The sequence below is a fragment of the Melospiza georgiana genome, chromosome 1 (genome assembly GCF_028018845.1).
Source record: "Melospiza georgiana isolate bMelGeo1 chromosome 1, bMelGeo1.pri, whole genome shotgun sequence".
Taxonomy (NCBI): Eukaryota; Metazoa; Chordata; class Aves; order Passeriformes; family Passerellidae; genus Melospiza; species Melospiza georgiana.
This window is the reverse complement of record NC_080430.1, coordinates 111,439,886-111,463,028: the sequence shown is the minus strand read 5'-3', so window position 1 is coordinate 111,463,028 and position 23,143 is coordinate 111,439,886. Positions and strand designations below refer to the sequence as shown.

The window sequence follows — 23,143 nt, the reverse complement described above, 5'->3', positions numbered from 1 at the left end:
TTCTAAAGTATAAGCAGCCCAGTGGGATGTATCAGCAATCTTAACATCACCATAAGTAGAATTTATTAGATAAATTTATGAGATCTTATACTTTTCATTTCATGTTTTTGGTTTTTATTATAATTTTGAGCAGCAAGTGACACTTTATATTTTTGTTTAGAAGAAAGAATGCAGAACAGCGTTTTTCTTAGCGTGCTAAACTAGAACTATGGCATCATCTTTCTTTTCATAGAATATCATAGAATATACTGAGTTGGAAGGGGCCCGTGAGGAAAATAAAATCCAACTCTTTGCCTTGCACAGGACACCCCAAGAATTGCACCATGTGCCTGAGAGCACTGTCCAAATGCTTCTTGAACTTTTGTCAGGCTTGGTGCTGTGACCGCTTCCCTGGAGAGCCTGTTCCTATGTCCAACCACCCTCTGGGTGAAAAGCCTTTTCCTGATATCCAACCTAAACCTCCCCTGACACAACTTCAGGCCTTGAGTCCTGTCACACAGAGAAGAAATCAGTGTCTGCCCCTGTTCTTTCCCTCATGATGAAGTTGTAACTGCAGTGAGGTCTCCCCTCAGTCTCCTCTTCTCCAGGATGAACAGACCAAGTGACCTCAGCTATTCCTCATGCGGCTTCTCCTCAAAGCCCTTCACCATCCTCTTTTGGATGCTCTCTAAGAGCTTCATGTCTTTTTTACATTGTGGCACCCAAAACTGCCCCCAGCACTAAGGTGAGGCCGCCCCAGAGCAGAGCAGAGCAGGACAATCCCCTCCGTTGCCTGATGCTGGCAGTGCTGTGCCTGATGCACCCCAGAACACAGCTGTCTCTCCTGGCTGCCAGAGCACTGCTGACTCATGTTCAACTTGCCATCATCCCAGGTCCCTTTCTACTCTGCTGCTCTCCTGTATCTCGTTCCCCCATCTGTACACAGATTGAGGGTTAAATTCAGCCTTATTTCACCTGCAATGATCCTGTGACTGTATTTTTTTAAACAATGAAAAAAATGTTTTGCAATGTTTTTAATTTAAAATAATTTTGTCTTTAAACATGTCAGTTGACTCTAAAAGCCCATTTGCTGTTTGGCTGGTTGAAGAGGATGGCATCAATAAGTAGCTGCTCCATAAGACCCTCATTGTAAAGCTCAGCCGTTTAGTTACCTCTGTGGTTTCACTCTGACCCACCATTTCCTCCTGCAGTGTCTTGTTTGTTTGGGAATCACCAGGGAACTGTAAGTTGGCCAAGGAGGGGCTCCCACAGGTGCAGGTTGTGACACCTCCCTTGCTCCAGACAGTGTCCCACAAGTAGTAAAGAAAAGCTGTGATGGTGCAGCATCAAGTGAAAAGTCCAACAATATAGCTGGCATTGTCAAAGCAGCCATTTGTGGGGACTTGTTGATTCTAGAAACCAGTATTCTTACAGAAAATACCCTCTCAGAAAGAGAAGGGGGAGATGGCATGGTACAGGCACAGAGCCCTGTGTGTCCTCAGCCCCTATCAGCCCCTCAAAGGCAGGGCTGTGTGGCTGCAGCTCCAGTGCAGTGCTCTGTGACAGTGTGAGGAGATACCAGCAATGAATGTCACATGGGCCTTATCGTCAAAAGAACTTCCAGTGCTTTCATTTCATGTCAGGGAGTTTCAAATGCTGCCAGGCCACTGGTGCAAACTGTGAGTGAGTATTACGTACCATAAACCCTAGTGGTTTCCTGGATTAGACCAATTAGTGTTTGTTTAGATAATTCAGAGTTTGAATGACTTCCTCTCCGGAAGCCCCGCGCCTGAAGTGCTAAGGCGGCGCACCTCACCCGAGCTGCCTGTGCAACTGCAGTTCTGGCTTGCAGAAAATAATCACAGCTCTGCAAATACAGAGGGATTGCAGGTCATGTCTTAGAATAGGAAGCATTATTCACTGTGCTTGTCAGTTATTGACTTACTGGAATTACAGCTTTGATTTCGTGCAGTTGTGTGATGATACCAGGGTTTGAAGCTTGGAGTTTGAACTTCACTCAAGTCCATGAAGTCTTTAGGGATTTTGGAGGTGAGGAAGGGATATACAATTTTAGCATATGTTTTCATTGGCAATTTCTTTAGTAGGTTCAGTTTCTCAAATAAAATGCAAATAAAATGGTCTATAACAGACCAGTAGTGTTTATCTGGTGCACTTTCATTTGTGAGTAGGGATCTGCTGCTACCAAAGAATTGGGTGGGTTCTGCTAGGTCCCTGAAAAGGGCTTTTCACATTAAACCACTCAAATATGAGGCAGAGCCATCTTGTCTATAAAGAGTTATTTCAGTCGTAGGGAAATAACTTCAGAAGCAAATGAGCCTTGGACATCTGTTTTGTTGGGGGTTTTTTCCTGGTACAATTTCCACACTAGAAACGCTCACACATGGCTGTGCATATGTTGTTTAATCTCTTAAATTGCAATTATGATCAAAAAATGAGGAAGGAAGTCTATGACTAGGAGAGCAAAGCAGGGGGGGAGGTAGGCATATGGGATAGACTGATATTCTTGATTTCTCCTTCATGGAATAGATGTCATCTGTCATTCCCCCTAGCCTGGAAAAAATTATATCAAAGGGATATGCTTCATCTGTAATGATGAGATCACCTTTTCTGCTCCTCAGGGAGCTGATGATGGTGAAAGACGTTTGTTTCCCTCAAGAGCCTGGCAAATACATTCTAACAAACAGCAAAAACAAAGGTGGGAAAAGATACCCAAGGGAATCCAGACATGGTCTGTCATAGCTGAATGACACAAGTGGCTATTTGAACTGCAGGGATATGTGGATTTGCCCTTTCTGGTTCTGGTTATGTTTGTTCTCACAGTTTCAGGTGGCTCTTTCCTCTCAAGTAAGATGCAGGAATGAGCTGAACAATTTTGAAAGGTTACTTCAGCTTAAACACCTTGCACTTGACCGGTCAGCTGTTCAAATAAAGTTACTTTAATGTTTTCCAATACATAGTCTTATGAGTTCAGTCTCAAAAGATTTGATGTGATTTGAAGTATTGTCTTCATTGGAGGAAGACCAAATTTTTTATTATTATTTTGCAGGTTGCTTCAGGTGAATGCAATGAAGACACTGAAGTTTACAACATTACCCTTAGTACTGGGGATGAGCTCACTTTAATGGGGCAAGCAGAAATCCTTTATGCAAAATCTTCTAAGGAGAAGTCACGGCTCAACACCATCTTCAAAAAAATCGGGAAGCTTAATTCAATTAGTAAGCTAGGCAGAGGCAAAATGCCCTGCCTCATCTGCATGAACCACAGGACCAACGAGAGCATCAGTCTCCCTTTCCAGTGTAAGGGCAAGTTCAGCACCCGCAGCCCGCTGGAGGTGCAGATGCAGGAAGGCGAGCACACGATTCGCAATATAGTAGAAAAAACCAGGCTGCCTGTGAACGTGACTGTGCCAAGTCCTACACCAAGAAACCCTTATGACCTGCATTTCATCCGTGAGGGGCACAGGTACAAGTTTGTCAACATTCAGACCAAGACTGTGGTAGTTTGCTGCGTTCTTCGTGGAAACAAAATCATTCCCATGCATTTTCCCTTGCACTTGACACTTCCGAAATTTATTCTGCCCGATAGCGTGGTGAAGGGGGAGCTGTGGCACGAGCCCCTCATCCAGCACTGGTTTAACATATGCCAGGAGCAGTTTGACATAGACGAGTACTCGCGTGCCGTGCGGGACGTGAAGACCGACTGGAACGACGACTGCAAGAGCCCGAAGAAGAGCCGGTGCGCGGGGCACAGCCACGTGCCCAGCTCCCTCAGCTACGCGCGGGACGAGCTCACGCAGTCCTTCCACCGGCTCTCCGTCTGCGTCTACGGCAACAACCTGCATGGCAACAGCGAGGTGAACCTCCACGGCTGCAGGGACTTGTGTAACGAGTGGGCCCTGTTCTCTCACGACGCTCTTCAGTACCAGGAGTCCGGGGACAGTGGCAGTGATTACCTTTTCCCTGAAGTTAGCGAAGAATCCATGTTTCTGCCCACGAAAGCGGAGCTTCCTTACGAAGAGCTCTGGTTGGACCAAGGGTCTGGAAAGGGTGGTGATCAGCCTCTCTCGTGCTCGCTCAGTGAGAAGAGCAAGTGTGACAACTACAGAGGATCCTTCCGATCAAAGTGTGGCACCGCGCCTCTTCCTGTGCCTGCAACTATCGGAACAACCACAAAGTCTTCAGATGTTTCCCTACCTCCACCTCCAGTGCCTCCCAAATCAGAAGCAGTAAGTCAGGGTTATTTATATTTGTTTGTTTGTTTCCTTTTTTAGGTGTTGAAGAGTTTGCATGCAGATCTTTTTAGGGAATACTTGGTGGAGGGGGGAAGGGCACATACAGGGCAAGGGAACAGTCAAACTCGGCAAGATGTGCCACTTCAGCTAGTTTCCTACTGTGTGTAAGTCAAGTCTTAAAAATCAGAGGAGTATATTTAATATTACTGATCTAATAGCTTAATCCTGATACTTTCAGATGATATTTATTTTGGGTTTCTTGCTTACACAAACAAGGTCTAAGAATGGCTGAGTCACTTCATTCTCTTGCTTTCCGCATCATCTCTCCATGTCACCTCCATGTTTTCTCATATCTTCTGTGGCCAGAGTGTATAGGGCATGACCCGCTTGGCAATGCCTCAGATTGCCTTAGTGTGTCTTCAATTAACAGGCTCTGATAATGAGAACAGCTAGAATTTTTACAGATTTTAAGGAGAAATTGTCTTCTCTGTTGTGACCCTGTAGCAAATTTTGAAGAACACTGTGTCATTGTCCCCAAGGAAACTTTATCAAACTAGACCTGAACTAATTGCTCTGTACTGCTTATTGAAAGAAAATATGTTTAAATAGGAGCTCTGCAGAATTGATAAATGATCCTTCTAGAGGACTCAGTTGTAAACTGACCATGTTTCCTGGCCTAAGGTTTTTAATGAAAACTCATGGGAGAAATCACTTCTCCAAACCTGAAATGTCATGGAGACTTAGGAGGGAAAAATGCAAATATATTTTATCAACAGGACCTTTTGCAGGCTGGCTGGAGAATCCACTCATTATCTGGTGTCTTGATATAATCCTAAGCATTATTTAAGAAAAAAAAAAAAAAAAAAAAGAAAAGAAAGTAAGGAAGAAGGTTCCTGCAGGAAAGAGTGTCTAGGAGTCTTTAGCAAAATGTCAGTGATACATATATCACGTGAATCTTGATGTATATCATTATTTAACAAATTTGTTTTGCAAGGGTTTTTCTGGAATTAAAAAAATACCATTCCACTTGCAAGTCTTATAGTGATTTCAAGAGCATGGCTGTACAGTAAGTTAAGAATAATTTGAGACCAAACTGCAGCAAAACATGATGATCCCATACCTTTCCTATTGCCATCTAACAGTCCAGTAGCATTGGCTGTAGCCTTGCCCTCATGAGTCAGGTCACAACCTGGTTGAAAGCTAAGATGCATTCAGTCATTCTGCAGTGGATTTCTGTGGGGATGCCCCTGGCCAGGCTCTGCAGTGCCTGGGGAGGTGCAGAGAGGAGAGAGGAGGAGGACACCAGGCAGGCACAAAATGCCCAGCTACAGCCCTTGGACTGTGCCACCAAAACTTCCCCAAAAAGCAAATGCAGGAGCTGGAGCCGCCAGGGAAGGCAAGACATTGTGTCTTCTCAGCAGAGTGTTTATGTGCAGTGTTAAGTGCAGGAACCCAAGAGCACTTCCTTGCCTCTGAGGTCAGGTATGCACTGACACTTTGTCCACACTCTTGGACAAGTGCCCAGCAGCACCATATGGAGATGAGGCTCCCTGGCAGCCTACGCTGGCGTTAACTGGAGTGGGGCTGGTCCCACCCTCCTCCCCCTCCTCCTCCTCCTCCTCCTTTCCCAGACACATCGTCCTGGCTTCCCTTTTGTGCTGGCTCTGGCACTCCTGTGCCTGGGCAGGCAGCCAGGTCTGGATCTGGAAAATGATTTGTTTCCTGCTGATTTGTGTGAGCTGAACTGCTTCTGCACAGGGTCAGAGGAGTGCTGCAGTGTTGGGGGTGGGTGGTGGGGGAGGAAGGCTGTCCCTGCAGCCCTTGTGGCATGCCTGCAACATGAGGGTCTCACCCCTGAGCTGTGGGCACTGGGAGAGCTGTGGAGCACCTGCACAGCATCATTGTGGACCCTCATACCTGGGGAATCCCCATGAGTCCCTTTTGGAGACAGCAGGGTGACACTTGGGGTAGATGCATATCCCTAGTGTCACTCTGATAGACACTTTAGAGTTATTTTGGAAAGTGTGCAATTTTGTCATGTGTGTCTTGCATTACTGAGGTAATGTGTGAGTGCTGTCAGCAATGTCAGTGTAGCTTTCTAGCCATTTTGGAGAAACAACTTCTGCTAAAGATATTAGCTGAAATTGAGAGGTGGGCAGGGGGTGTAACCCCATTAAAAATAAAACAAAACTAAAAACCTACATTTCCATAGATTATAATAATTTAGACTTGCTTTTATGGCTTCTGGAACAGCTTTGGAATGAGTATCAGTGACCTACAGAATTTGTCTGTGGGCTGGGGCCAAGGAGACGTTTGCATGGTTTCCATGTAGGTATTTATAGAGTAAGTAGATCTCAGGAGCTGCTGGTTTAGTCATCACTCCCTCTAGAATGATATTCCATAGCATTTCTGTGTAAAGGTTGGCTGGCAATTGTATTTTTGCACTAAATTTAAAATGTGTGTCCAGGAGCTGTTTGTAGGATGGGAAAGGACATCTGGGTATTTCAGAAGCTGTTCTGGTTTTCTTCTCTCCAGCAGGATGAAGCATTGTGATACATTATGTGTATTTTCTAAACACCTTTCAGAAAATAAAAGTAGCATGCAGGCAGAAGGCATAGGAGGGGGGAATAACCTCTGAATTAAGGCCTGTAAATTACTGATTTCTTCATTCCCCAAACACTAATTTGCATAAGATCAGAAGCTGTTTTCCTGATTGATACAAAGCACATCCCTAATGGAGAGCGCCGGAAGCTCGGGCTCCTGTGGGCGAGGAGTGTGGAACTGCTCTGTGTTACACTCACAGACAGGCTGGTGACAGGCAGCTTTTATCCAGGCAGCCTCAGAGCTGGTCACTGCAATGGGCACCTGTGATGCCCACATTCAGCAGTGGCACCCCAGGGCCCAGGTGCTGCTGGCAGGGCTTGGGCTGGCAGCAAGGAAAAGGAGCAGAGGTCTTAAAATCAACGTAGCACCTCATGCACCTCATGGAAACAGGTCACCATCCCTAGGTCACAGGAAGGAGGGTTGGAGCATGAGAGAGCTCAATGTCAAATACAAGTTTCAGGTTGTGCAGTGTAAGTGTTTTTTATCTGTACCTGACAGCCATGTGACATTTAGTGCTTCCAGGGTAAAGAGTATTTCCAGCTAAGAGCAGCAGCCATCGAGGTCATTGTCCTGTCACACCGTGGCTGTTCCACTCATCTCCTGCATTTATTTCATTGCCATTCTCTTGGACCTAGTAAGCATGGCTTTCCTGAAGCTTCCCCTTGCTCTTGTCAGTTATTAATAATCTGCAAAATCTCTCCTTTTTATTCCTCTGCTGGCTTTCCTGGGGGCTGTATGTGGCAGCTGTAATTGTGATTTTGTGACAGGGACCAATTGGGACTGCACACAGGTATTATTTATGGCTTCATTCTCATCTGCAATCTGGGTCAAGCAAGGGAGTTTGGCATAGTTTGTTATGCCAGCACCTTTGAATTCCTCAGTCTTCCAGGAAAGAAAAGCTTTAAGCCCTTGACCATCTGCTGTGCTCCAAGAGCTCCCCTGAATGGTCTCTCCAATCCCATGGATATATATATTCAATAGCATTCACTATTAACTTTGCCTATTCTGACTTGGGGGGAGAAAAAGTCTTCAGTTGAAGAATTTTATGCCTGAATTCAATAACAAACATGAATAAAATTGATTCATTTTTTCCCCTTTCCTTGAAAGAGCAAATAAGATCCCTTAGAACAAGATTTATTTCAGTGTTTTATGCTGACGGGCATTTCCTGTAATTTTGACTTGTTTTGAATTAGGGAAAAAATGTACTACAATGTCCTAGTCCCCAGTTTTCCATTTCACTGAAGTACTAAATGTGTTGTTGCATTTTGAAAGAACTGAAGTGGATTGCAAAAGGTTCCACATTTATTTTGTTTTTAAATAAAATTAAATCACTTTAATTGCTAATTATGTGTTGCAGAACTGCTAAGATAACTTTTAGCTCTGCATTGTTGTAAAATTTAAAAATAAACTTCAGCTTTCAAATACAAAAATAATTTCCTTTTTCTGATGCATCTAAGACTGTTTCAGACAAGGAGAACATAGAGGTCTCCTCCTGCCCAGGGGCAGGTGGTGAATCGTTAAAAATCCTGCCTGGCAGCTGAATTCTCAGCAGCCTTCTCACCTCTAGCCCTACTAAATAAAGTTGCTCTCCCAAATATGTCCTGATGAGATTAAGTCCTTAATTCCATCATATTTTTTATATGGGATGGATCCTGACATTTTGCTCCTACACAGGCACACCACAGTAAGTTTCAGGTGATAGTGCTACAGCTGTGTATTTTAAGCTGTGAGGTTCTCTGGCTGCACAGAGCAGACCTGTCAGCTGGGTGTACACCTTTCCACTTGGACATTTTGGACAGCCTTGCCTGCACTGCTTTGGCAGCTACAGATGGGCTGAAGTCCCTAGTTTGAACCCAGAAGCTGGTAAATATGAGATGAATGTACTATTCCTGAGGGAGAGAGGCTGGGAATCATCTTAGAGTTGGATGACTGACTGTCACTGGTGAAGTAAGTCAGGAAACATCAAACATTGAGATATTTTCATTACATAAGCTTGGTTTGTTACATCTGAGTAAGCAACACTAATGAAGTTTAGGTGTAATGAATTGCTCCTTACAGAATGTATAATGTCAGGAACAGTCTGTCTGATTTTATGTGTTACTGGAAGGTTCTTTTACATGGTTTCATTGTTGCTACTTTTTGAAAGAGTGGCTATCAAACTGCTGAAATGTGCCCTAAAAAAGATTGCTGGTAGTTCTACCAGTGGCAAAGCGTTCTTTTGGACTTCCTTGACAGATACACACTGTTGCAAACGTGTATACTTTTTCATTTCTCCCTTCTCCTCCCTATTTAATTATTTCCTTTCAAAGAATAAGGCGGAACCAGATGTGCTTCATCTGGTTGAGGCTGCTGTTGCCCAGATTTTCTTGCTTGCTTACATGTTCTTCTTTTGTGCAGGTGAAAGAGGAATGCAGGCTCCTCAACGCTCCCCCGGTGCCGCCACGGAGCTCAAAGCCGTCCTCCACCAGCCCTTCCATCCCTCCTCGCACGGCCAAGCCTGCCCGACAGCAGACCCGCTCTCCCAGCCCCACTCTGTCCTACTACTCTTCAGGACTGCACAACATGTATGTGGTTGAGCTGTGGGAGCACCGTGCTAGCACTTTCTGAGAAAGTTAAATTTAGCAGTGTTCTTTTCGAAGGCACTTGTTTCCAAGGCACGGTGCGGTGTCAGACTTGCAGTGAAACAGGCTAAACTGTCAAGTTGTTATTAAAGATTGAAAAGGAAGGAAAGCTCCAGCCAAAACTATATTTTACTAGATAGGACATAGGAGTTTATACTAAACACCTGCATGCACTGCTAGAGGTAATATCACTCGTAGGTGACATAGGCTGTCTAGTTAAGAGATGATGTATAGTTCTCCATGTTTCTTGAAAGGTTTGAATCTTCAAACCAGACCACCTCAAAGTTAGTTTTTGGGTGGGATTTCAGTGCTGCACGCAGTGCAGCCAGCTCTGATAATCAGGGACACAAAAAGAGTGGGGTAATGCAGAAATGTGTTGTGCTAACTGCATGGACACCTACAGGGTGGATGTGATGGAGGACAGAAAGACCAGCAGACACCACTGAGTGCTAAGTGAGCTGTAGCAGAGGGAGGCCATACAGCTTCCACATCAAACACACTTCAGCACAAACCCAACCCACAGTCCAGATAATCCACCCAGGCTTGATGAAAGTTGACAGTAAATTCTGAATTATGTGGCTGCACAGCTTTTCTTAGTGGTACAGTGTCTTTCCTTCAGCTTTAGAAAGTATATTCATCTTCTGAAGCCTCACCTCCTTTTTGCCTTGGATGTCTTCTTGCCATTATTTTGGTACCCCTTCAATGACACAATGCAACCTGTGTGGATATTATAAATTCATCCAAAAAATCACTGAATTAATTTCAGCCTGGATGCAGTTGGAATAATAACTTAGGCTGAAATTGCCTCACTAAGTCGTACTGCACATTTGCAGCTTAGTGTTGTGGATCTGGCAATGATCACTCTAAATCAAGGCTGCTTGCTTATTTTATGAAAGCCTGTTGGGTAGTTCTGTCAAGGTCTACTCCACAGGAGGCTGAGCACAAGACCTCCCAGCTTTAGGGGCCCACCAAATGCTGCTTTCTCTCTTTGTAGCAAAGAATACATCTGCCTTTCAAAAAACTAGGAAAACAGAAGTGAAGTTTCTCAGGAATGCAGAAAGTTACAGTGAGATGGGGGTCAGTCTTTTCTCCCAACTAACAAGCAATAAAATGAGGAAAAAAGGCCTCAAGTTGCACCAGGGGAGGTTTAGATTGGATGTTAGGAAAAATTTCTTCATGGAAAGGGCTGTCAAGCATTAGACCAGGCTGCTCAGGGAAGTGTTGGAGTCACTGGAAGTGTTCAAAAAAAGTGTAGATGTGTCACCTGGGGACATGGTTTAGTGTGGACTTGGCAGTGCTGGATTAAGGGTTGGATTGATGATCTTAGAGGTCTTTTCCAACCTAAATAATCCTGTGATTCTATGAAAAGAAAGCCTTGACTTTCACAGTATTTGCATGAAATTCATCTCCAGCTGGGTCCAGACCAGGTGTCTCCATTTTGGTAGAGCTGACCTAGTGTTGCAGAGGAAGCTACTAGAAAATTGCTATTGTGCAGAGTAACCAGATTGCTTTGCCATTTATATCAATAAACTTGTTTTCTGGATCATGAAGGGTTGCAGACAGCATTTTAAACAGAAACAAAGTCAGTATGATTTGTCCTTATCTGTCTCTAAAAATGCCTGATACCTGACTTCAGCTGTATTTGAGGCTTGTCTTGCATCCTTTCACTCTGAGTCCCAGGCAGTTCATTTTAGTGGAGGCCAAATAAGGAAGCACTTTGAAAGTGTTAAAATGTTTTCAGAAATTCCATTAATCTTTGAACTCAATAAATGTTCCAGTTCTAGGATGGAATTAGAGAACAGAAACGAGATCAATCAATTTAATTGCTCTGCATTGTTTGTTGTTTACAACACCTCACTGACTATTGTCTCAGCTTGATGGCTTGGTTTGTGAAAAATGATTTGCACTGTGTGCAATACACCAGTTGGCCTTTAAGCAGCCAGAAATAACTAGTTGATGGTGTATGCCTGTTGAGGGGGCAAAACTCCATGTCTCATATTGAAAACATCCAGCTGCTTTACCTGTCAGACTTGTATTAGTGACATAAACAGAGGAAAAGTTTGGAAGGCACAGAATGGAGACTGAGAGATGGTTAGAAAGAGGGAAACAGTATTTGTTGGGACAGATATTTTCCAGTGATGTAGATTAGGACTGTTTTTACACATCTGCACTTTGTATTTGATCTGGGCAAGCCCAGATTGGCCTCTCTGATCCACTGGAAGCACACAAGGAAGTAATTTTGTGTCAATCCATTGAAAACTGTGCTGGTTTTTTGATAGCTCCATTGATCCATTTTGATAGCTTGATCCATTCTCAAGCAGTGTTCACTGAGCTGTCATGGGGTGACTACTGAGTTTTTACTTGAGTAGTTAGTTTTCAGGAGAGAGAGACAAGTCATCAAAGCAGTTTTTTTCAGCTGTTGGTTTCTCTCTGTTGTGTTGAGTAAGGATTTTATAAGTCCGCTAATTGTTTTTCCAGTGTTCTGGTTTAGTTGGCTAAAATTCCAAAGATCAGCACAATCTTTCAGATTTTCTTTTAGAAGGTGGTATAAAATCAGTAAACATTTGCTTTTGATAACAGATTGTGTGCTTTTGTTGTCATCTCCATCTCTTGGGGACACTTGGATATAAACCATCAGCTCCCTTGGACTGGCTGAGCTTAGTTCACCACCTAGAAGTGGATCAAGGGTAACTTTCTTTAGGTGCCTTTGAAGAGCAAGTGTTTAACAGCAAAGCTTTTGAAAGATCCAGACACACCAACAAGTTACTCTGGGTAAGCTTAAAGCCTGATCCTTCAGCACATCCAGCCAGGTCTGCTTATCCTTCCAGCTAAAACTCTTCCTTTGGCCATGAGCATTGACTCACTCCATGTCTCTGTGCTCTGCACTGGTTCACATGGCCTAGGGCAGTGCTGACCTGCCCTCATATGAGCTTTTGCATACCATGACACATCTGTGGTATAAATATAGAGAAGTGCTGGATTAGAACATCTTTCTGGTGTATGTGAGACTGTTTGTTATCCATGGTGGTGTCCCTCAGAAATTCAACAGTGAAAAACTGAGTATTTGTGAGATGACACAGAACTGAATTGAGGCATCAACTTTTTTATGAGCTTGAAAAACAAGACATGGGGCTTTTGGGTATATCAGCATCTTGTCAGGCTTGTAAGAATGGGTGAAGGAACTGTCAATACATTAATTCAAGCATGTTAATTCAAATGTGAAAAGTTCTGCTGGAGGAAAGAAGATTCTTTCCGTGTGGTGGTCACCTTCTATTAGATTTATGAGTTCATTGGAATGCCAATTTTTTTCTTACTAATGACATCCTTTCTGCTTTGTTCTTTAAGTAATGTCACAGAGAGCGACAACACCAACCTGACTGAGAGCACACCTGTTTCCTGCTACCCATGTAACATGATGAAAAGTGAATCCAAAGAGCCTGACAGCACAATGCCTTTGGGAAGCCCCTCAGCTGAAGCCCTGCCTTCGAGGTTATCTTGGCCAAACCATTTTTCAGGAACTGCTGAAGGCCTGAATAGGAGTGATTTCCTGCTTGATCCAAGCAGGAGCTACAGTTACCCCAGACAGAAGACTCCAGGTACGCCAAAGAGAAACTGTCCAGCACCTTTGACTTTTGACTTCGATGGATGTGAGCTCCCAACAGGGTACTCCCCACTGACTCCAACAGAGTTCACAAACACCATCTCCAGCTGTCCAAAGTCAGCAAGTTACTCTCTAGACTGCACTGATGAGAAAACTCTGGGAGTCGCCAACACAAAGCAGAGCCATTCGTGTCCTGCCTTACCTCCCCGGGCACCGCAGCCAAGCGAAGATAAGACAGTTACAGACATGTGTCCCTTGCCACTGAAAATAGATGGTGCCGAGGAGGAATCAAAAGCTGGCTCTCCAGCCGTCTTGGAAGATCAGTATCTGGCTAAAAAGGGCATGCAGGATACGTTCTCTGTGTCTTACCCCTTCTCATCTCCCCTCCACCTCCAGTTAGCGCCAAGGTCTTGTGGGGATGGCTCTCCCTGGCAGCCACCCACAGACCTTTCTGGACTCTCCATAGAGGAAGTGTCTAAATCGTTGAGGTTTATTGGTCTGTCAGAAGATGTCATATCATTTTTTGTCACAGAGAAGATTGATGGCAATTTATTGGTTCAGCTTACAGAAGAAATCCTATCAGAAGACTTCAAGCTAAGCAAATTGCAGGTTAAGAAAATATTACAGTTCATTAATGGCTGGCGGCCCAAGATGTGATGCTGGCTAGTTTTTAGTGAAACTGTACTTGATACATTTGAGCTAATACATCACTTCCTGGTTTTTTGCACTAAAAATCCTTCTTGTAAATAGTAGTAGAAAAATTCTTACTATGCAGATAAACATTTTTCAGTGGTGAATGGACTTTTTTTTTCTATGTCAATAAAAAAGGTAGAGAATCTGCAGAGGTGTGCCTTTGTGCATCCCTGAACATTCAACAGCTGCTAAAAACAGGACACTAAGGGAACTTTGACTCCATAGTCTGTTAAGACTTAGTCGTATTTATTACTGAACGATTTGATGCTGAAAGACACACACCAATCCAGTTTACAGTTTTGTGTTAACTGCAAAAAAAAATATTTCTTACGGGATTATTTCTGTTCACATAATATTTGGCAACATGCTGTGACTTGCAGATATACAAAAGCATTGGTTTTGACACTACATCTGAAAATGTTAAGAATTGCTGTGAAGTGCCACTAATACACTATTCTTGCAGCATTATTTTTATTAGCAGTATCTTCCTGACTATCTGTAACGTGGATGCATTTTCCATGTTACTTTGAGCAAAAAAGAGTTAAATGTTTTTAAACCAAGAGTCAAGCTTAGCTCGTTGCCCAGAGGGGAGGGAGAAGGGGGATTTTCTACTGAGCCACTCTGCCCTGGCCAATTAAAAGTTTATGACCTGTAGATTTCAAAAGTTGCTTTTGTAGTTGGATGACTGGAGTAAATAGCATGACTTCTGGTCGTGCAGCTTTCTCATGGGAAAAGCAATTCAGTGCACAGGCTCTTTTCTCAGCAGATCCTGCCTGCTGCAGCAGCCTGCTAGCACAGCCCTTGCAGGAGCCCTGCTGTGGTGAAAGGTAACAACTCCTTGTGTTTCTTCTGCTGCTGTTCTGATTGTCTGAAAATGTGCTTGGTCTGCTCTCCCGTTCCTGTGGTCAGACCTGTGTGGGAAGGTGACAGTGCTCCTGTGTCATGCCTTTGAAATGAAGTGCTGGCAAGGTGGGAGGGATCGGAAACAGAGCATGCATGGCATGCTGCTGAGAATGGGCTGAGCGAGCTTTTGGGCCATGCCACAGGAAATGCCTGTGATCTTTTCAGTTCACCTGTCTTGTTTGCAGTGGGCTAGGGCGATGTGGGTGTCAGAGTGGGAGGGGTGTAGCATCAAAGGCTGTGCTAATTCAGTTGCCCAGCTGCAAAAACTCACTGCAGTACATGTCACATGGAAGCAGCAGTTAAAAGGGAGCACAGAGATGGTGAGTGGGCATTAGTCTGCCCCCTAAGACATCTCAAATTTAACTGCTCAAAAGGCTAGGAGTAGCATTAACTTTTGATCATCCTTTGTGGATTTCTTGTAGTTGATAGAGCTCTCTGAAATGTGTCTAAATAACCCCAGGATCCCCCTGCCTTTATATACTGGGTTTGTGGAGGTCCTCAGGAAACAGTCCGTGGTATCCCTTCCTCCTCAGTGCACATGCCCAGGATCCTCAGGTGATCAGAGTTAGGAATGCTAGAGCAACTTTACCTTCACTTACTGCTGAGCAGAGCCCTGGCCAAGAGAACACCATCACCTGCCTTGCTTACCTTTTTGATGTGTTAAAAAATATCTCCATTGGTAGGGCATGTAGTTGGGAGCATCAAGAGAAAATACAGAGCAGAGGCAAAAATGCTAGAGTTGCCTGTTTTCTCAACCATATTGACTCATTAAAGAGAATTTATTAGCAAATAGAGCTGTCTGTTGTTGGGACACATTTCATGTCATGTTGCCATGCTGAAGCCAAGATGCATTATTTGTCTTCCAGTAATGCAAACCACCAGTTCCCACCTAGAAAGCAAAGCCCAGTTGTTGTGGGTACTATAGAGCCAATAAATATCCCAATAGAAAATCCCCCAAGAGTTTATAATCCTGTTTTTTGTAATGTATTGACTTTAAGCAACAGATCAATATTTTTCTCCAAATGCTTTTTAATTAGCATTCTAAAACATTTTAGCTTCAAATAAGACTAGAGCAAATTCAGATACTGTTTAGATGTGTATACTTGTTGGTAGACCACATGCAAGTCAAAACCAACTGCCTTTTAAACCTCACTGTGTCAAATGACTGTTCAAATATGAAAGGGCCAAATCTTTAATGTCAGGTACCTTGTTTTGCTCAGCTTGTTAATTCCAGGTAAAAAACCCCAAAATATCTCAAAAAAAAAAAAAAAAAAGAAAGTGCTACAATCTGGATAATATTAACATAATAACACCCCCTGGAATATTAACATCCCTGAGAAAGTAGTCTTCTTTCACTGTGGATTCATACCTATTCTGTTATCTCTGCTTACCTGCTTGAGGTGGTTATTCTTGCAAAGAGACTGGTGGAATTTGCATTCATGACCATGCTGCATTAACATCCCATGTGCATAAACCAAAATAGAACTGGCTCACAGAAAGGCCTAGAAATGTGCATTGATTGCAGAAGCTGATCCTGTGTGCCAAAGTACAGCTAAAACCTCTAACTGCAGACTTGCTATTGATGGCCTTCCAGTTGTCTCATTCTGCTTGGCACTTCTTGCTTACTTTTATGCATAATGTATTAGCATTTAACTTTTTCTTTTGCCCTTAGCCACTCATTGCCTTCCCTTTCCAAGCCATTTTTGGGGATTTAGGTGTTCCTGACATTTGTGTTCTGTGAATTATATGGCTCCAGTGTCAGTCTGCCTGCTGTGGTACCCAAGCTGAACTGAAGTGTCTGCTCTGGTGGAATCAGCAGAGTGATGAGCAAACTGGGTGTGTGGAGTGTTGTGGCTCAGCCTTTGGATCCTTGGTTATGGAAAGGGCTACCTTTCTATAGGTAGCCAGGCTGTGGCAGCTCCCAAGCACAGCACTGAGGTTGGCAGTGGGGAAAACCAGTCTGATTTTGGGAAGTAATGGAGTCCAGCCATGTTGATGGGAGTTGTGTTGATTGTCTTTGGGGCCTGAGAGCTCTAACAATTGAGCATTGTGCCAGAGTGTGCCTAAAATCACTTACATTTTCGAGGCAGTCCACTAAAATAGGCCAGTTCTAACCCTGGATTTCTTTCTTCAGATTAAATAAATGTATGGCCTCTGGTGCTTACTTGATTATCGGTGTCTGAGCTGTGTGTTATCCTTGGGGTTTTTGTTTGTCTGGGGGTTTTGGTAGCAAAAAACACATCATGTCATTCTGTATGGAGCTGTCTCTCTGTCCTGCACCAGGAACCACATCCTTTCTATGCAACTGTCATGTGTTGGCACAAGGACTGATGCTGTCTTCAGCAGTGAAAGCTGGATTCTGGCATGGAGGCTTTCCTGGAGGTGGACACTGAATTGGGCAGGGAAGGGATGGAGAGGAAACTTGAGGGGAAATGCTAGTCTCTTTCAAGTGCTCATTGTGCCTAGGATGATGATTCTTTGTCTTGCTGCCTGCCTGGCTAACCAAAGCTGGGTTGACAGCAACTCAAAGTGCATATTTGCATTCTTGTTCTTGCCATATTTTAAAAATTGCCTACAGCTAGAAACTTAGACCGAAAACATTTGGTCCATCCAAAATTAGAAGGGAAATACATTTTTAAGTGTTCTTTTCAGCTAGAAGCAAGGGTTAGAATTTGCTATGTATTTTCTAATAGAACAGGTTTACTTGCCACTTAAAAGAACTTTGTTCCTTAACAACAGCTTCAAGAGAAACAGCGTAAACAGCAAAGCTGCCTGAAAACACGCTGTGTTTCAAACCTGTCTATAAACAATTGTTTTCTCTTATGTTTTCATCTTGAATCAACTTCTTGGTTGTCCCCCCACAAAACAAATTGTGCTGGCACCAGCTTCTTGTGTGCTTCCCAGTGGGTTGCCAGCCTGTAGCACAGGCCAGCCGAGTCCTGCCTGCGGGCCAGGCAGGGGCTCACACCGTGGTACTTTACAGCCAAACACCAGCCCTGTGAGAGGACTACAGCTTCGCCCAGCTCTCCTGGCTCCTCTTTCTGATGCTCTGAAATTGCAGCATTCCTGTGTGCAAACCAGAAGGTACAAATCAAATCCTAATAACCGAGAGGGATCGCCCTTTTTATTTATAGGGATGACAGGGCAGTGGGGAAATGCAGGCCCCCTTGTTGAGACCTAGCAATAAATGACTCTCCATTTTGTTATGTCTTAAACTCCTGGTGGTCCGGGAGTTGTTCAGACTTCACAATTTTTGTGTGTAATAACCAAATTTTCAGTGTGAAAATCTGCAGAGTGATTCTCTTGACTTGGACAATCTTCTGAATTGTATGAAAAATATGTTTGTTCTTAGCTCTTTAGATTCACTTCGGGTATGTCAAAAAAGTAACACTTCGGGAAAAAAAAAAAAAAAGAGAAAGCCCCAAAACTTTGGCGTAGTACATTTCCATTATAAAACGAAGCATGGGTTTTGTGGAATTCTGTGCTGTTTTGGGCTTTTGTGTAAAAGGCTGGAGGCAGATTGTTATTTAAACCAGGTGCAAATAAATATCCCTGTAATGTATATGAACAAATTTAAACTGCGTATTGTAAGTATATAAACTGTATATTAAAGACACTATTTTCATGATACTTCAAATGCCTACAGATTTTGTTGTACTAAATTGGTCGGGTTGTGTGTATTATATAAAAGGGTTGGTTTTCATTTAGTAGTTTCACTGACTTATCCTCTTGCTCATCTCAGTATAATTTGGAAATAAGCACTTCTCAAATAGTGAATTTCACAAAGTAAGATTGGGAAAATTGAGAGGAGTAATCAGGCTTTTGCATTTAACCTCTCAAGACGTGTTACTTTTCCCTGTCTTGTAATTTCACTTGATCCCCTTCAGCAAGAGTATTGAGCTGTGTTTCCCCTAAGAATTTGTTGCCAGACAGCTTGCCAGTCTCTAGTAGACGTGACCTAAAACATTATTTTCCCAAGCCCTATTATCTTCGTCTTGGAGGAAAGCATTCCATTATAATTTTGATATGCTTTCAAGTGCAAGATCATGCGCAAATATTCCTGCTTTGCAGAAAGTTTCTGAGGCATTTATTGGCTGGGGAGGAAATCAGAGATGAAACAATGTTGTGCTGTAAGGTTGCACATTGCCTGTTCTCACTTCCTTCGATATTGGCAATGGAGGGAAATGTCAACTCTACAACCATCAAGGTGTTGTGCAGCTAAGTTGCTACTGTGCCATATTCCTTTGGGCTGAAGCTTCATTGGCTGGTACCAGGCCAAGAGAAAGTTTACTACAGCACAGCAGCAGTTGTGGGAGGGTTTATGGAAGGAATCATCAATATATGTTTATGAGATATAAAGCAGGGCAGAACCTGACACAGTATGATGGATTTGAGACAGACGGGGTTTACTTGCCTCAAACCCTCACAGCTGGGAGGGATGAAATGTGTCTGGAAGCAGGATGTGCATCGCAGAGGGGTGAGGGGAGGGACAGAGAGAAGCAGAATTGCTTTCACAAGTTAAAACAAATCTCATTCACCATGAGCAGGTCTGTCTAGGGCACATCTCTGCTCCCCTCTCCTAAGAAGGGAAAGAAAAATATTTAACTTTTTGACTGCTCCAGTCAATTGGGTCCAGCCTGAGCAAAAAAATCTACAGGATACAGGATAGCATTCACTGCATGTAAGGGGGAGTGAAGGGCTGTATCCAAATCAAAATATGTCCATCTCCCTATAAGGAAAGTGCTGTTCTAAACAAGGCAGGTATATTATTTTTGTATATATATTATGCACAGCAATCACCAAGCCTGACACAAATCTCCTGATTAGTCACCATGGTTACCTATAAACATGAATAAAGAATAGAGGCAGTATTGGGACCTGAAATCACAGCTCTCTTCTCTTTGGAAAGTACAAACTTAATGCTCTTGGACATTGCTTAATGCTCCTTCTCTTGGTGTGATACAATCAACTAGATCTCCCCTGGGTCTGCTAGGTGTGTATATCCCCTGTCCTCCCTCTCACTGGGGCTCCTTGAAGCAGTCCTTGAGCTGCTGTGGGACCCAGGGTGCTGACAGAGCCTGACATGCTGCCTCGCGTGGCCGCTGATTAATCCCTGAAGTCCTTGGTTGCAGAGGGCTGCGCTAGCTCAGGTCGTCATTAGCTTGGGGCACTGCACCACGCTCTGCTGCCCAGGTACAAACACATTTCATGTCACCAGATGCACACGTCACATGTAACCACTCTCTCCTGTGCACTGAGTGACTCAAAGCTGCAAACCTGGGCGAAGCTCCCGTGTTCTCCCCTTTTTCTGTGCCGTGGGTGCATGATGGGATTTGCCATTGCAGAATGAACATAAAATCACTCCTGCTTGGGCAGTTTGCCCTTGGTGATTTTGCTTAGGCCCTCAGTGCTGCTGGACCATTTCCCTAGCAGCCTCACTTCTATGGCAGCATTATTTTTAGGGCTTCCCTTTCTGACCGTTGACCACAGCCTGTATGGGACAGCAGCTGTGGTAGTTCCATAAAAACTCACTATTAATTGTACTCTGTATATAGAATTCTTTTCTCTTTCCTGTGATTGTCTCACTCAATGAAGATCAATTTTTGTTGAAAGCTGGCAGGATTTATATTTTTATTTAGCTGCCTGGATCCAGCATTTCTCCTTTCCCCCCAGGATAAATCATTTTACATTCATTCTTACTTGGCATAATGAAGAGCTGACATGAAGAGTGGCTTTGAGAAGTAGGTGTCTTCTCCCCATTCTCTCCATCAGATTGCAAAGGTGGAAAGCTCAAGATGGATAACCAGGCCACCACAGCGAGACAACAGAAATAAGACTCAAATATTTATTTATTGCTCAACGAGACCTCAAAATGCCCTTGACGCCTGGGTGGGACAAAAGGAATCTCTTGCCAAACACGCTTGGAATAAATGAAAACCACTCCTCACTGGGAGTCTGGGGTAGGAGGAAAGAGAATAAAAGGGAAAAAAATAGAGACTTTTTTTAGGACAAGGAGAAAACATTTCTAAGGTGCCAAGGCTAAGGAGCTGGCCGTGAAGTGGAGGGACGTGTCCCCTGGCTGTGTGTGGCAGCGGTTGCTGTAGTACTTGTACGTGCCACACAGTGTCAGACTGGCACACAGCCACTGGGAATGGAACCTGCTGCAGGGGCTGCCGGGGGTGATGGATGGGTTCAGGGACCTCATTAGGACTCTCTGCCAACCCCACAAGAGCTTTGGCATGAGAAGGAACTGTTTTAATTGTGCTGGTGCCATTCCATTGTACAGAATCAACAATTACGGTTAACGAACATGGGGGTCAGCAAGGCAGGTCTCCGGGTCTGGGTTTCCAGTGGATTAGTGAAAGCAGAAAGCAGGAGGAAACTCTAGCAGGTCAGCACTGTAAGAGCTGGCAGAATGTCTGGCAGAGCCCTGAAGAACTGCATATATCTTGGCTAATCTTATTTATTTAACTGCAGGTCTGCAAGTGGGAGAAACATATGACAGCTGGAAACTATCCTAAGTGCTAGTCCTAGACAGTAGCTTCTGCTCCTAATGAATGAAGCCTTTCTGGCCATCCTGGTAACTGGCCCTCCAGTTTCCTTCTGAAAAACATGGATGTTTTTAACCCTCAAAAAGACTGGAAAATTGCACTGGATTAGTATTTCATTGAATGATAGAATCATTTGGGTTGGAAGGGACCATTAAAGATCATCTCATCCAACCCCCTGCCTTCCACTAGACAAAGGTGCTCCAAGCCCCATCCAACCTACTTAAAGGGATCCACAGCTTCTCCAGGCAGCTTATTCCAATGCCCCATCATAAGAAATTTCTTCCCTCTGTCCAAACTTAATCTACCCTCTTTCAGTTTAAAACCACTGCTTTTTGTCCTCTTGCTACAGACCCTGATAAAAGGCCTCTCTCCATCTTTCCTGGGATCCACCTTTATATGTCAAAAGGCAGCACTAAGGTCACCCTGGAGCCTTCTCCAGGCTAAGCAATTAAACTCTCAGCATGTCTTAACAGGAGAGGTGTTTGATTTTCATGGCTCTGAAATTTCTCCTTTCATAACAAACCAGTGAAACTGCAATAGTGATGGGCACAGTGCTCCTTCTGCATCTTTGTAGGTCTGCAGCTACTCTTGCCTTACTGTTGATTGCTGAAACATTTTTCTCTTCTGATTCCTTTAATAAAAGGCAGTGATATTTAACATTTTTTTATCTTACCTGTTGAGTGAGGCTTCCAATAACTCTTCTTTCCTGATTAAAAAGAAAAATAAATCCAATATTGTTTCTTCTTCTGATTCTTCTCTGCTACCATTGGTTTACTGAAAAATGAAGTGTCATTTCACAGATTCCACAATGTTCATTTTTATTTTATACAATTCAATCTGAGCTCCTTGTACAATGCTGAAAATGAGGGCTTGGAAACTGAGCCTCCAGAAGGAACGTGGCAGGCCAAGGATAAAAAGCATACAAATTTAAAAAGCAATAAACAGTACAAATCCAGGTTTCCCAGTTTCACCTACAAAGCCAACCCAACATATCCTTTCATTTTGTCACCCTCCTTTGCTGCCTTTTGGTCTTCAGAGCCTGACTGGGTGCCTCCTGGCATGGGTGGTGGTGTGGCTGCAGGGGTGGGTGGCTGCCCAAATCTGTTCCCATGTGGACCCCTACTGCCATGTCCAGGCAAACTTCATCCTCTTCCTGGTCTGCTGTGGCTGTCTGCACCCCTCCTCCTCCTCTGAGATCTTTACCCCCTGAGCTTCCACTGCAGAGAGTTTGGCTTCCACCATGCCTGCAAATCCTGAATGAATCAGGTACAGTGATATCCACATATAAAAGCAGGTAAGTAATGCTTATAAGATACCCCACTGCTGTTTAAAAAAACAGAGAAAGGCAAAGCACAAATAAAATTAATTACATTTAGGCAGCAGATTCATAATCTTAAGCTTGAAATTTTAGGTCTGATCATGAACCTGCCCAAAGCCATGAATTTCCATATCCAAAATGCAGCTTCAAAATCTTTTTCAAAGCCTTGCGTTTGAACTGTGGAAAACCAGAGATGAGGAGCAGTTTCTAAAGGAGGGAGGAGAGGCCTCTCTGTCACACTGCAACTTTCATCTCCAAACACAAAGGACTGACATATAGGAAAAGAACAAATGTAAGCCAAGCTGCAGCACCTCAGCCTGAGGTTGCAGCCTGGCATCACCTCCCTTGCAGCAGCCCCAAGCAAAGGGCATGGCAAAGGAATGGGAACAGGAAACACCAGAATGGTTTTTGTGACTGCTTTCCCCACCTCTAATGATTTACATCTCAGGGGCTTTCAGAGACAGTAGTGGTATTTTGTGCTTAAAAGTCACTGTCTGCACTAATGAGCTTTGAAGTCTCATGCTAAAATGCAGATTTTTACCTGTGACTTGTGTTGGATTTTGTTCAGAAGCACTAAGCAAAAATTTAGGTTATGGGAACAGATGCATGCAAAGACCCCAG

At 43.7% G+C, this 23,143-nt stretch overlaps 1 protein-coding gene across 1 annotated transcript in view; it reads left to right on the top strand.

Moving 5' to 3' along the window:
• GAREM1 (GRB2 associated regulator of MAPK1 subtype 1) overlaps positions 1 to 15,903 on the top strand; it is a 99,040-nt gene extending 83,137 nt beyond the window's left edge. The window contains exons 4-6 of the mRNA XM_058039170.1: positions 3,047 to 4,225; positions 9,233 to 9,399; positions 12,802 to 15,903. Of these exons, the coding sequence (XP_057895153.1) occupies positions 3,047 to 4,225; positions 9,233 to 9,399; positions 12,802 to 13,714 (2,259 nt within the window). The 3' untranslated portion in view covers positions 13,715 to 15,903. The remainder of the gene's footprint in view (positions 1 to 3,046; positions 4,226 to 9,232; positions 9,400 to 12,801) is intronic.
• Positions 15,904 to 23,143: the final 7,240 nt, after the last annotated feature.